A 15,989-nucleotide genomic window follows, 5' to 3' on the forward strand; every position below is an offset into this window, starting at 1 on the left:
TTTGGCTATTTTAAGGAAAATATTCGTTTTTATTATGAATTTTATAAGTCGATGAAAAAAATTATTTCGGATTGCGGAACTCATGATTTTGTAGGAAATTTACTGCTCTACAAAAATGGTCTCTTATGATTTTTTGATTAAGTGAAGCCGTTACGAGATATTCATCGTCAAACATTAACGAATATCAATATTTCCAGTTTTTGATCAATAATTCGATAAATTTTAATTTAAACTATGAGTTTCAGGAAAATTTACATAAATTTGAGTTTCGATCGATAAAGAAATGTTATAAACAATTTTTTTAATATTGTTTTCAGTCTTGAGCTTGTTTGATTGCATTAAAACAAGAAATTAGAGCATTTTTTTCGACATATAGCCAATGATTAGTTTAATTTGAAGTGAATGACATATTTCTTTGTCAAATTTAATATGAAAAGTATTGAATCAAGTGAGAAACAACCAGTATTTAACTTTTTTATAGATAAATTTTTTATTGAATTATCAATTGCAATATAATTGTCTATATTTTTAACATAACAGTACGCTATTACTATAAATAATTTCTTTTATTACAATTTGGGAATGTTTTTGATGTTCTTTGACAACTTGCAATAAGTACTGGAATTGTTCTTCATTTTTGTCAAGCATTGATTATATTCACTGACTAATGCAACAGCTCGCTCTGCTGAATCATTGACAACTTTTAGTTGTTGAAAGTATTCTTTATTTTCGAGATAACTCTCATTAGTAGGCCATAATTCAACATCGACATCAAGAAAGTCATACGGTAGATCGAAGATTTTGAAAAGATTTAATGACTTTTTAGACACAAAGTCACTCAGAGTTCTCTGCGCCAATGAATTCAAATCTTTTTAGCAATTACAAATCTTTTAGCTTTAGAATCTGTACCTTCACGAGTATTAACAGCTTCAACAATACTTTTTTTACTTCTAATGGAACGCCATCGTCAAACAGTGATAAAATGGCAAGTTCATCGCTCAAATACCATAAGTGCGAAATCATTTTTTCACACGTAGCTGAAGAAATCAAAGGATTGATATGTTTGTACTCCAATAAATTTTTCATAAACTGCAAGTCATGATAAGCAGCAGTTGTTGCAGAAGTTGATGAAAACCAAGCTTTTAAATACAATGTGACTATAAAAATACAGAAATGACGAAGACCATGCAATTCTTTCTGAGAGAGTTTGAATTCATCTCTGAATAGATACATTTTCAAACTATAAATGGCCTTAGCCATCCATCTAGCATATATGAACAGCACCAGGACGTTTGAAAGAAATCTTTTCTTGAGGCATTTCTCCAAGGAAAATCAATGATAATTCCAATAATTCTTTATCTAACTTATTATAACATTTCTTTATCGATCGAAACTCAAATTTATGTAAATTTTCCTGAAACTCATAGTTTAAATTAAAATTTATCGAATTATTGATCAAAAACTGGAAATATTGATATTCGTTAATGTTTGACGATGAATATCTCGTAACGGCTTCACTTAATCAAAAAATCATAAGAGACCATTTTTGTAGAGCAGTAAATTTCCTACAAAATCATGAGTTCCGCAATCCGAAATAATTTTTTTCATCGACTTATAAAATTCATAATAAAAACGAATATTTTCCTTAAAATAGCCAAACTTCAACTATGAATATCTTTTAATCGATTGAGTTTTTGAAAAAGTCATAAGAGACCTTTTTTTGTAAAGCATTCAATTTCTCACAAAATCTATGCCACGGAATATTTTTCCAAGCAGTTGGAAGCGAGATATAAATTTTTTATCTGATTATTCGAAAAAAATAGAAACCCGCAAAGCGGAGGACCTTCCCGTTATAATTAAGAGCTTATACTTGGAGAGAATTCTTTTTAGGTGTCTACGAACCTATTTTTCAGAGTATAAAATCAAAAATAAATTATTCGATTTTTTTGACCCACCCTAATATATATATATATATATATATATATATATATATATATACTTTTTTTTTTATTTAATACCATCACGTTTTATTTTATTGCCGCTAAAAGTTTCCACAATACTAAAAATATTTATCAAATTACTCAATTACACTCTAATAATTTTATATGTAACAATCCTCGGATTTCAATAGACTTTTAAAGAGTCAGTATATAAATATAAGTATATATTATTTATTATGAGAACGTAATGTTCTTGTTAGCAAAGGCGTTTTTGCTCAACTAGTTACTACGAAAGGTTACAAACTATAAATTACACTTAAAAATTAAATAAATGAATAATAATAATAAATATAATAAAAAAGTGATTATGATAATAATAATTACCGATAAAATTCATTTAAAAACATTATTTACCTTTTATTTGAGATTTTTATTCAGTATTATATTAAACTTGCGCAATATTTGTGGGTGTAAATTTAAAATTTAATATCGGCTGCAGCAATTTATTAAATCATTTTGCTTTTTAACCAATCACATTAATATAAATATATATATATAGGAATATTCTTTAGCAAGGCCACGATAAAGGCCGAACAGAACAAATTCAATGAAATTGATGACTTCTCTTTTTTTGTATATATATATATATATATATATATATATATATATATATATATATATATATATATATTTATTTATTTATTTATTTATTTATTTATTTATTTATTGATATTTTTATAAAGATGGATGTATGAAACGTTTTTTGTTATTTCCACAATACTCAATTCTTCGTTGATTGCAAAGCGGATACGCGGCCTTGATGCTAACAAATAAAGCGTGAAATGAAGAAATATCAATTGAGTCGAAAAAACGATTCTGGAGATAAAAAATTTTATAATTTAATTTACTTAAATCGGTTAGTTTTTATCAATTACATGCGTTGAATCTTAATGTCAATTCACTTTACTCAATCATTTCATTTATTTTAGTTTCAATTTACACAGAATAATACTTCATTTAAACATAAGTATTAATTGGCAATTATTATACTTAAATATTATTCAAAAAAAGTTTCAAAACCCCTCATAAATAAATAAATAAAATTTTTATTTTTTTAATTGGTGGCAAAAAGTAAATTTTTCAAATTATAATCCACAAAATCTCGTGTAAAAAAAGTTTTAATATTTTTTGTTATCGATTTTTTGAAAAAATATACGGGTTTTCATGGAATTTCATTATTATACTGCCATTAGTTCCACCAGAATCAAGAAAAATATTTGAAATACGGCAAAAATTTTAAGCTTGAGAATTTTATCTCCGCACCACCTGTAGTGACGCTCTTAAACTACTATAATGTTTTTTTTGTTAAAATTTTCTACTATCGCTCCTCAATTATTAATTTGAGTTAAAAATTTTACTATGATTTAAAAAAAAAAAATATAATAAATTAAAATAATATAATTTTTAAACTTATAGCAAAAATTCAATTACATCTGTTATAACTCAAAATATCTTCCGAAAAAATTTATTTATAGTTCTAATTTTCATTGCAATTAATTTTTGGGACCAAAACACAAATTCCTAGAGAATTTTATTATTATACTGCCATTAGTTTCCCCACAATCAAACAAAATACTCTAATCACGACAAAAACTCCAAACTCAGATTTTCATCCCCGCGCCACCTGTAGGGACTCTCTGGAACTAATACAAATTTTTTTTTTATCTATAGAAGACGACGTTTCTTGCCATTATTCTTTTTATTGGAAACAAATAAAAAATTTTAATTATGATATAGTTGAATAATAATTAATAATTTAAAAGTAGTTAATTCCTTGAAAGTTAGTAGAAAAAAAATGACTTTAGTTTGCGGAAAAGTCTTGGCTTACTCTGCTCTACATTTAATTCTTTATCTGGAGGATACGTAGACTGTGGTTTATGTGACTGTACATAATACGTATTCTTACATTACATTACACCGGATTGGATTATATTATATTATATTATATTAGCAAGCGAAGTAAAGTTAAGTTAAGTTAAACTAAATGAGTTCGAGGTCACTGAGTGTGGAGTGTGGAGTGAGGAGTGAGTGGAACGATTTTGTCGTTAGATTAGAAAATATAACTGTAATTTACCTCAAGTATTAATGTATATATATATATATATATATATATATATATATATATATATATATATATATATATATATATATATATATATCGTATATATATTCTAATGAGTGATTCTCAATGCCCTGAATTAATGGGCATCCTACACAAAAAATTACTTCCTAGAGAATCGTAGGCCGGATAAATTTAAAAAATTCGTTAAATATAATATAAGTTATGTGGAAAAAATAAAGAGTATTAGTGCCACATCTTAAGTCAGGCATCAAAGATCCAACTAACCAACAAAAATTTTTAATGAAAAAGCAGAAGAAGCAGAATGTAATGAAAAAATTGAAATCAAAATTGAAATCAAAATGAAATTAAATGAAGTAAATTTAATTCGGAAGCTGAAGTTGCAGCTGAAATCGTGACTTGAGTCGACAAAGTTACGGACTCGAGTCAGGATACGGTTGGTGAACGCGAGGAATGCGTTTTGTTATGGAGGGATTGCTTCTCATAAGAAAAAACATTACAACAGAGTTGAGATTGTTTTATTGTCTACTGACAATTAAAATTAAAGGCACTACTGTAACATTGCCCTTTTTGAAAAAAATCTTTCTATATTAATAAATCAAGATGTTTTTTATAATACTCAATTCAAAAAACTACTGAACCAATAGACGTTAAACTTGTACCAAAAGATGCGGTATTTCCGGACTGAGATTTTCGTATACAATCCATCCACAATTTTTTTTTTTAATAACATGTCCGAATAATGAACTTAATATAAATCGTCAATAATCTATATCCGTATTAATAAAGGAAGAGACCTTTTTTATAAATGATTAACTCAACTAATCTACCAAACCAATAGACGTCAAATTTATCTCACGAAATGCAAAGTTTCTCAGTTAATCTTGTAAGTCTAAAAAATTTTTTAATATTTTGTTATTTGAGAAAGTAAGAACTTTTCCGTAAAAATCGTTTCTTTAGCAATTTCATTCAAGTAAATAAAACGTAATAACTGTATTATTTGGCTAATTTAATATTTTTAAAGTTAAATAGAATTTTAATTAAATAATTACGATTATAGAAATGTTAGTATAAAAAACTAAAAATCATTTTTCGTCATAAAGATCAACTTGAAAAGCATTTCGATAATATTAACAGTATATAACCTTGCAAATAAGAAATTATAAACCCTTACAAAAGTGCTGAAGAATAGAATTACGAGTAATTGCTGATGAAAAGTTTTAAAATAGGTTTACTAAAAAACATGAAAATTTCAAGTCAAGCCCAGTGAAGCGGGTAATTGATAATATTCATTTGTTATTGTTAAAATAGACATAAAAAAATACAACATTTGATGATTTCAAATTTTGCGGAAAGTCCTTGGTTTCGCCGCTAGGTGGCTACACTCTTTCGCTTGCAGAAATATTTTACCAGAATTTATGTAAGCTCCAAAAGCAAAGTTCCTTAGTTTATAAAAATGTTCAGTATCAAGAAAACAATTTCTTTAAATCAAGATTTTTTAAAGCCAAAATAATAATTTTTTTCGTGTAACAAAGTTAAACTAAAGCTAGTAAAATTCTAAACAAATATCTTGAGCTTGCCAATAAAGAACCGATTTAAAACGAAAGTACCGATAAAAAGGTCTTATTACCGTATGTAAATAACGTTCTTAAGGAGATCGTCAATCCCGATGACGTTTTACAAGAGAAATGTTTATATTTATAAAGGATAATAGGTGTGGGTGTCGTTTTCACTAGCGAGGCCATCACCTCCTGCCTCCTGCTCATGAAAACTGTTTTTCTCGTCTGTATCTTGCAATATTACTTTAACTTTCACCCTCCCCCACTCGCGGTCCACACATATTTATTTAATGTACGTTTTACATTGTACTTTTATAATGTATTGTGTACAGTATAATGAAATAAAATAAAATAAAATATAATATAATATATATAATATACATATATATATAATATATATAATATAATATACAATCTGAGTATTCTTGACGTAGTCGCCGAGATCCTTGAGTGTGGTTTCATCGTAACCGCACCTCGGAGACCTCCCTCGAGGTCGTGTACGGAATCTTATATTTCTATCTATTCTTATGTACTCTCTAGTATATATTATATTCATACTACTACAGGTATTTTATTAAACTCAACTTCCTGGACTAGCATCTAACACTTTTTCTAGCTCTTCGTGACTTCCTCGCGCATCTTCTTTATACTCAGCTGAGAGAGATATTATATCTTAGTTATTCTTAGTCATAGAAAATTTAACTTTATTTATTTTATTAATCCAAGCAATAACCACCGAGTAAAAGATAATCGTAATAAAAAGTTTAAAATTTTTACTTTTTTTAGATTAGTGTCTGTGTGAAACGATAAATTGCTTGAAAGAGAAATTTATATTGTGTTAAATATATCTAGTTAGACAATGCGCCATCTGTGATGCATGGATTGAAATATATACAAGCGAACAATGTGTCATGGGAAAATGATTTAATTTTCATCTTAATCAGACAAGTAGTTTTGGAATTGTTTGAAAAAATCATTAGATCGAGAATAATATAATAAAAAACTTTCTTGATCCACTCATTTTTGACGGTAACTATTTAACTAATAATCCGATTTGAGCCTGGTTTGTGGCAATCGATTAAATTTTTCACCCTTCAGGCCCTGATAAAATTCAGAATAAATCGGTAAAGTAGTTTTAAAATTATCACAAAAAATTCTACTAATTTTGAATGAAACAATTTTATTATGTCCTTAGATTCTCAACTGATCATGTCTCCAATCAATTATACCACTTAAAATATAACAGTATAATTGAAAAAAAATTTTTATAGTATTCTACCAAAACCCGTTTCATTAACAGAACTAAAGGTTTAATAAAAATCAAAACTATTACATAAAGCAGTTTTTATAAAGTCTCGGAAAATAAAAACTCAATAACAATTTAATGTTGCTTACGGGACTGTAATGATGATACGAGATCGAAGAATTTTCTTTTGCGTATTCTATTCCCTGAACGCGATTTTAAACCGGTGTACGGCCATTAACCAAACGGCTCTTGTATATAAATATAAACATAAATATCCTCATCTCTCATCTAGCCTGAACTACTATATACTATACGTACTATATAATACTCTACTCACCGGTTCAGTCTCCCTTACCCGATACCTTGCGGTTAGCAAGGAAAAGACGTGGAAAAAAGTCATTTAAATTAAAACTAATCAAGTATCGGGTATCAAGTCCAGCGTTAACGAGACACCAGACCACCGATAAATAATTAATCTTATCTTGCAACTCAAAAAACACAACCTGAAAGAAAAAATCGTCAATTTCTCACGATATGGTCTGAAAAAAATCAAAACTGGAGTAACCTTTCCAACGAACGAATATTTTTTCTCATTTGAAAGCACTTATACTTATACTGGCGATTAGTGATCATCCAGGCCGATCGTTTACATTCCAGAGTCATGCAAAACCCGGTTTAAAGTCTACTAATACAACCCTTGATCAATAAGTGTATCTGTATCTGTATATTTGCACATAAAAGGATCGCGTGGCACGAGGCCAATAATAATCACTGAGATTGGATCAATCTCTTGATCGCCATTTCAAAGGTGTCTCAAGTGCAATTATACCGGATCTTTGCCGGTAAAATACCCTCACCTCACCTCCTCATCATGCAATCCTGCATAATACACACTTTCATACTTTACCTGTAATAGTAATATTATTTTAATCCATTTATTTAATCTCCTTCTTGAGTAGAGCAACAGCTAAAGCAATGACTAGAGAAAGATTGGTGTCTCATTTTCCCATAGATCGGCCTCCGCCTCCGTATCCACTGGAGAATTTTATGCACGAGTTACACTCGTTGCAGAAGGTGCTGTCATGCCATCTTGCATCGTGCTCACTCTTCATAACGCCGTGACGGTGATTTTTACTCGCCTATCGATCTAATCATCACACTGTCACGGATTCGTTGCATCACTGCCCTGAATTTAACTTCAGTAGAGTAATAATTAAGGAAAGTTATAAAAAAATTCAAGATTTTTATCAATAAATAAAAAAAATTACCGAAAACTGAGATTTTTTCTGATGATTAATTTAAATCTAGGTCATAGTATTCAATTTTAATATGAATTCTTCAAGTCTTCATAAATTTTTGAGTAAATTGCTTGAATAGTTTCAAAGTAACTGAGAAAAGTTACTGGGTCAAAAATATTAATTGGTAAACTTTCTTGATTCATCCACTTTTGGCGATGAATTTTGAACAAATTATTCAATTTAATTTTGTGTTTTGGCAATCGATGCAGTTTGTCAACCTTTAGATCCTGATGAACTTTAAAAATTAGTCCGTCAAGTAATTTTGAAGTTATTTGAAAAAAATACTTGGTCAAGAACAATAATTTTAAAATTTTCTTGATCCATCAATTTTTCACGATAACTCTAGAACTAATAGCCCGATTTGAACCGAGTTTTTCCCAACCGGTTCAGTTTTCCACCCCCTTAACCTCAAATAAATTTTGAAAAAAATTGATTAAGTAGTTTTGAAACAATTTCAAAGAAACAATGAGTCAAGAATGTTAAAAATAATAAAAGATTATTCCCATAGGTGTAAGATGAAAGTTGCTCGCTCGGTTTATAATTTTCTTGTTATGTAGGCCTAAGTCTAATTATCTCATTACATGGGTATGGGTCGGATGGTAACTGAACGCGGAAAGCAAACTATTCGCTATTAATTATCCCAGTCACTGTTTTTAGCAATTAAGAAAATTAAACTCATGTTTATTTTAGTTTATTTTTATTAACTGTTTACCTATTGCTATAAATCACCTCCCGGATTAGATTTCTTGTGTAATTCAAATGATTTTAATTTATACACTTGTTATCTGCTAAATTTAATGCTAATTAATGCTTTTTATTACACATATTCGCCGGTAATCTTTGAATTCACTAACTTTAAAACGTTTTAATAAAAATTGAAAAAAACAAAAAGAAAAAGAACAACAATCTAAAAAAATAGTCCATGCATTAAATTATGGAAAGTATCCAGCATGACCCAGGTCGTTGACCTTAACACCTGAAAAATAACTAAACGATTTGACCGACCGCTAACCGGAAGGTTCATTATCGCGGTGTCTATTACTATACTAACGACATAATACTTGGCTACATGAAGACTTGAGCTCAGCTGAACAACCAGACTCGAGACCAATACCAGACATTTTAGCGTGCTAACTCATCGTGGGAACATCAGTTCAGACCCTGACATACGTTCTATGCTCATCGACGTCCCATCGTGATAAGTCCTTCTCTCTACTATTTTACTAAGCAAACAAACAAATAAAATAATATTATAACTATTCAGATCATTAATCATTATCTTCTACTCTTTATTCTAAAGGTGTTGACATTTCATGCAAAATTAGATACGTTAACGGAAGAAAAAACATGGTTATACATTCCTAACGTAGAATAATGATAATTATTGTGTTAAATAAAAATAAGGATTTTTTAAACTTTAATTTTGCACAAACTAAGTTCGAATCAAGAAAATTTTGACGAGTCTTCTTGACTCAGTATTTTTTGTTGGTAATTGCGAAACTGCTTAACCGATTTATTCCAAATTTTGACAGGGGTTAAAGGGTTAAAAACTGGATCCATTACCGCAAACCGGGTTCAAATCATTAATTCAAAAGTGAATTTATCAAGAAAATTTCAAGATTAGTGTTTTTGACTCAGTAATTTTTCTCAGTAACTTCGAAACTATTCGACCAATCAATTTCAAAATTGAATCAGATTCAAAGCTTAAATAACCCTTGTAATTACTGTGTCATGTGTTCAAATGAGCTGGCTCATTCTAACGATATGCACTTTTTATTGAAAATATTCCGAATTATTTGGAACATTTTCAATGTGTTAAACTCTGGAATTTTAAAATTAAAGTGACTCGAAAACAAAATTCTTAAGCTGTCCGTTTACCATGGAATGCTCCACATATATATAAATATATGGATATGTATATGTTTATATTGTTGATGAACGAGTGAAAGTAAAATGCTTTCTACATGTTTGATGTATCAACAGGAGCTAACTCCTGATGGGCTACTGCATAAAACCTTTTATATCATAAAACATATATTATATAGATATTATTTATCATACGGTTGAAGATATACCCGGAAGATATATTAATATTCTTATGATGGATTTATGATTGTCAGGGGGTGCTAAATATATATCTACAATAAGTAACTTGATATTAAATTTATCGGGTTTAAAGTATCAAGTAATCTAAGGTAAAAATAAGATTTACATCAAGAGTGGAGGCAAGTCTGACCTTTGACTTGGACTTAATATTCATCATTAATAATATTGATAATATTTATGGTTACATTGAAAGATAAATTGAATTTTTAATTAATAATTAGTAATTGTTTGTTCGAGAAAGTAATTAGGGTAGTGGGAGTACACATACGATTAAAGAGATAAAATAAAATAAAAAAAGGGACGAGAAATTGGTAAGAGGATGTAGGTCGTGGTCTGCGGTGTGTATATTCAGTACTTACTCGCAAAATAGAAAGGACGAGTGTAAAAAAAGCCAGTGAGCATTGCATTTGTCATCCGGATACTTTTTAGCTCTGCCAACACCCGAATTAAACCGCGGGCTCGAAATAGAGGGTAAAAGGGGATTTTAATGTGAATGATTAGCCGGCTAATTACGGGCGGACTGGCTATTTTCGTGGAGATCCAACAGCCAGAGAACAAAGAGGAGCCCGGTGAATTAAGGGGCGTTAAATTAAGGCCATAGTTTTTATTTGTTGGATCGTTTCAATGATAACAATAACAATAACAGGAACGGACAGCTTTCTCGTAATGCAATTTCGCAATGTAAATGATATTACGAGCACTTCAATTTTCCTACTTATTACTCTGATGATCCAATATCAGGGATATGAATTTATATTTTATACGGGTGAACTTAAATTGATTCATTTGAGCGGCTCAAAGAATAAATAATTTGTGTGCTGCGGATTTACAAAAAAATTCATTTTTGAATCATTCAAAGTAAAATTGTGAGTAAAGTATTGGTGATATAAGAAAATTTATGAGAACCTTTTTTTGTAAAGGACAAAATTTCCTTTATTTTTGTCATAATCAAAATTTCAAAATTTTCATACTTTTTTATAAGAATTAAGACACACGACTGTAGAATCCGACGAAAAGGATCCGAGTTCGAGTCCCAGCTCGATTTAAAAATCTCTACTGTATCCATCCCTGAATTTTTTTATTTATTAATAGCACTGTAAAACATAAAAAATCTAAAATATATAAGGCACGTTATACACGAACTCGTGCAGTTGAGCGATGATGGTTTGCAAAGCGTAGGTTTGCATTTCCGTGGAGAAATCCGAGGCAGCAGGCCACGACGCGATTTCTCGCGCTTACGTACTTAGTTACTCTAGGGTTCTATTCTGTTTTTCTTCTTCCTCTTGAGATAAAAATGCGACCAAGACATCCACGTATGAAACGCTTCAGTTTGAGTAACATAAGGTAGACGTACGTACTTGAAACGTCTTTTTTTTTTTTAAACTACCACAATTTAAAAAAATAAAATGTAAAGAACAAAGCAGACGTTGGAAAAGATATAATAATAATAATAATAATAATAATAATATGAAATGTCTTTATCTAGTATAATATAATATATAATATATAATAGTGGGTAACATTGACCGCATTAATAACTCATATCTGCCGACTACAGACCCTTTCCTTCGAACATCCGCAGTCGGATAAAAATGGTGTAAATAATGTTGTATATTGTGTATGAGATTATTCGAGCGAGGGTCTTTATTAATATTAATGTTAATATTATTTTATCAAAGTTAAGCCAAGTTTAATATTAAGCGATCCATTTAATTCAAGTCGAGCGTAAAAATAAAATAAATAAACCCGAGTTATAAGTTATAAGTTATAAGTATTATAAGTATATAGAGAAGAGCTATTGACCCGCTATTAATTTATCTACATACATTTCGAGTAGCGATTGTCGCTATTAATTTACCATCTGTCATTCGGGATCGACAAGGGTCAGATGAGGATTTATGTTTACTTTAATTAATCTTGTTTTTTATTTATATATTTTTATTTATGTTTTGTTATTAATTGTTGTTATAGAGGGAAGTACGCGACGGTGAGGAGATGCAGGGAGAGATCAAGTGGTCGTCAGTGGGCTGCTAAGTTTTTGAGAAAGAGACGACGTGCTCAAGAGCTCAGGGCGGAAGCACTCCATGAAGTCGCAGTACTTGATGCTGCTGCACATTGTTCACAATTAGTTTCACTTCATCAAGTTTTTGAAACTAACACTGAGATGGTTTTAGTTCTTGAATTGTAAGTAGTTGATAATGACAATAATAATAATAATAATAATAATAATAATAATAATTGGAATGGCAAAATCCAAATTTAGTTGAACCAATTTCAGAACGAAGATTTTCTTTTTTTTTTTTTTCTTTATTTGAAAAAACTTTCTAAATTGTTATTATTGTTATTACTATCGAAAATTTTATTAAAAAATTTTCAAAGCACGATAATTATAATATTCCCACTAATTTATTGAAAAGAAACCATTAAAGTTATTTTTGAATATCGCTGGGAATCGATCTCCGACCGCCCACGTTTAGTTTTTAAAGACTTTTACCTCACGCTAAGGCATTTTTCGGCTATTCAATTTTTTTCACTAAAAATTTTACTTTACTCTCCTCTAGATTTTAATAAGTTAATCATTTCTTTTTCTTTTTCTTTTTAATTAATAATAAGAAATTATTTACAATCACTTTATCAACAATTTTGCTTGTTTTGTTTCTGAATTTTTATTAACCTACTATATTTTTACTGTCAATAATTTTTACCTACTTAAATATTTATAGAAATTCCAATCAAACTTTTTTACCTAAGATTTTTATAATGAAATAAATCAAGCATCTGACCTTTATTGAAAAAAGAAAAAAATAACTGTTAGTACCATCAAAATATTTTTCTTAACAATTTATGATGTACTAATGTACTTATTATTAAGAATCTTTAAAATTTAAAATTTCCTTTTATTTTAAGCTTTAATAATTATGTCTGTAGCATCCTAATAAAAATAAATAATTCCAGAGCGCCTGGTGGTGAATTACAAATGGTGTTAGACAAAGACGAGGTGCCCGAAGAACGTCAAGTAGTCCGACTACTCCATCAAATCCTCGAAGGGATAGCGTTTCTCCACTCTCTTAACGTCGCTCACCTCGACATAAAGGTAATTAATAATTCATAAATATTTGATAATTAAATACTAACATTTACTCTCTAAAAATACCACAACTAAACTAATAATTGTTGAATAGAATTTATATTATTAATAAATTTCTTGATTAGTCTAAATGCAAATGTAGATGCAGACGCTGACATTCTCATGAAAAGTAGCATTACTTTTTTTATTAACTCTCAATGCGTGGGCTTAATGAGGCCGGCGTCAGTCGGAATACCTCGGCGTCGCGACGCCTGCAAATAGCCACTTAAAACTCACTGTTTCATCAAAATTAATTCCGTCTATCAATCATTTATTTATTTATTCTAATAATTATTAAATATTTATTTTTAATTTTTTAACACTATTTTTAATTTCCAAAATTTTACAAATTAAATCAATTCTGAAGTTTATAGAATATTTATTATTATTATGTAAATAAAAAAAAAAAAAAATTGAAGTGGGCTGGCGGTTATGCAGATGTCACATTAATAGCGAGGCTTCTATTTGGCAATGACTATAAATATTAAAATAATAAATAATAACTGTGGATCGCGTGGAATAAAAAGTAGCAGGCAGTAGAGGTAGATGATGGACACTTGATATTGACGATGATGATGAGTGTAGGCACACGTGTTTATCGATTATCGTATGGCAATCGATACAGGCTGCCAAGGCGAGCTAGTTGTTATACTAACAATAATAACAATAATGATAATAATAATATTATTATTATTATTATTATTATTATTATTATTATTATTATTATTATTATTATACTTATACTTTGTCATTATATTGTAAAATTATATACATATATATATATATATAGTGTGTAGTATGTAGTATTATATATAACGTAAACCGCATAGCACATTTGTCTTAAACGCGACGTGTGTCACGTGGACTTTTATTTTAATACATATTTTATGTTACATGTCGGTAACTATAAATTTAAAAATTTTTAAATTATCTTATGTAATCCAATTACGAGTTTCATTAAATTCTTTTATTACTGTGTTTTTTTATATTAACAATAATTATATTTATTTAGCTCTCAGCTATTTTTTTTTTACAAAACTCTTACATGTTTTTTTAGAATCATTAAAAGTTTATCACAAATATCACATCATTAAGTATTGCTACAATTTAACTTATTAAAAGGTCCCATGTTCTCAGATATATTTTTTTTCAAATCATTTTTAAAAATTAATAATAATAATAATAATTATAATAATAATAAACCACATAAGCTCACAGTATAACATTTTCTTTAAATAAATACCCATATGTCTAGTTTGTGTTAAAAATAGCAAGCCGCAAAAAACCGCGAATTTAAAAAATGTTTAAAATGAAAATATATTTTTTTTTATATCTTATTGCAAGCATATTCATAAGGGATACTTTAGATAAATTTTGAATAATAATAATAATAATAATAATAGTAGTAATAACCAACGACCTAATGACCTATGTCATTTGTTTACTGTCAAAAATCCTGATTGATGATTTTTGATTAATAAAAAAATATATTTAAACATATTTTTAAAAGCTTCAACAATATCATTGTCTGTATTTATTGATAAAAGTGATTTATTATATTTTCACGGGTAAATTATTCAAGTGTGTTTATTTATTATGTCATTTAAAATTGATGTCTTCTGTGCAAATAATAACAATAATTTAAATATTTCTGATCAGGAATTTTTATTATATTCGTTGATTCGTTATTATAAAAAGTTTTATATTTGAAGGAAATATCAGGGTAATCGCAGGAAATAATTTAATAAATTATTAATTCTTTTGTAGTAAAATTAATTCTTTTTATACTGTATATTGTATATTCTGTATTTCAATAATTATTATCTTGTAAGTACTATTCAAATTAAAACTTTACTTGATTATCATAAAATATTATTTTTAATCACGGAACACTTGAGTTTCATCATCAAGGGAAGAATATTTTGCACAACTGTTACTTTGTAAATTTTATATAATATTTATTCTATACTTCAAATTATGACAAAAAATTGTAATTTAAACCTTTTTTTTTTTTTTTTTTTTTTGTAATTTAAAATCAAAAAAATTATTTTACAATTCTTATTATTATTATTTAAAAAAAGTATGCACTTTTAAGAACTATCGATGCAATATTTTAAAAAAATTTTCTTAGTGCTAAATTATTTACAAAAAATTAAATTTTATGAAAAATGGTAAAATTTTTTTTCCTTATCTAGTTTTTCATTTAAAAAAGTGAAAAAAAAATAATTAGATCAGAATCAGTGCAAAAATAAATATACATGAAAAAATTGAGTCTATTAATAGAATAAAATTTGCTTAATGATTAGCAAAAAACTAGGGTCTGTTTGCGCAGCTTGTGATACAATTTATTAGTGTATAATATATTATATATTAGTGAATAGTGAGTGAAATGTGTAACTAAACGTCTAACTATTTAGTAACTGGGACTGGGCTTACCACTAACTGATTGACAGTAGCGCCTTGGCACTTAACTTTTAGCACCTGTTATTATAACGATATACAAACTACGAAATTATGTAGAGAACTCGCTTCATTTATATTTTTGCTACATAACATTGTCATCTATATTTTAT

General features: G+C 28.3%; 1 protein-coding gene across 1 annotated transcript in view; it reads left to right on the top strand.

Moving 5' to 3' along the window:
• The window catches only part of LOC141533685 (uncharacterized), a 57,654-nt gene that overhangs the window by 26,047 nt on the left and 15,618 nt on the right, over window positions 1-15,989 (top strand). Inside the window, exons 2-3 of the mRNA XM_074252695.1 lie at window positions 12,261-12,473; window positions 13,245-13,383. Coding sequence (XP_074108796.1) covers window positions 12,261-12,473; window positions 13,245-13,383 — 352 coding nt within the window. The remainder of the gene's footprint in view (window positions 1-12,260; window positions 12,474-13,244; window positions 13,384-15,989) is intronic.

The sequence above is a fragment of the Cotesia typhae genome, unplaced genomic scaffold, assembly GCF_013202065.1.
Source record: "Cotesia typhae breed Kobodo isofemale line unplaced genomic scaffold, CoteBio_Ctyphae scaffold_121, whole genome shotgun sequence".
Classification (NCBI taxonomy): Eukaryota; Metazoa; Arthropoda; class Insecta; order Hymenoptera; family Braconidae; genus Cotesia; species Cotesia typhae.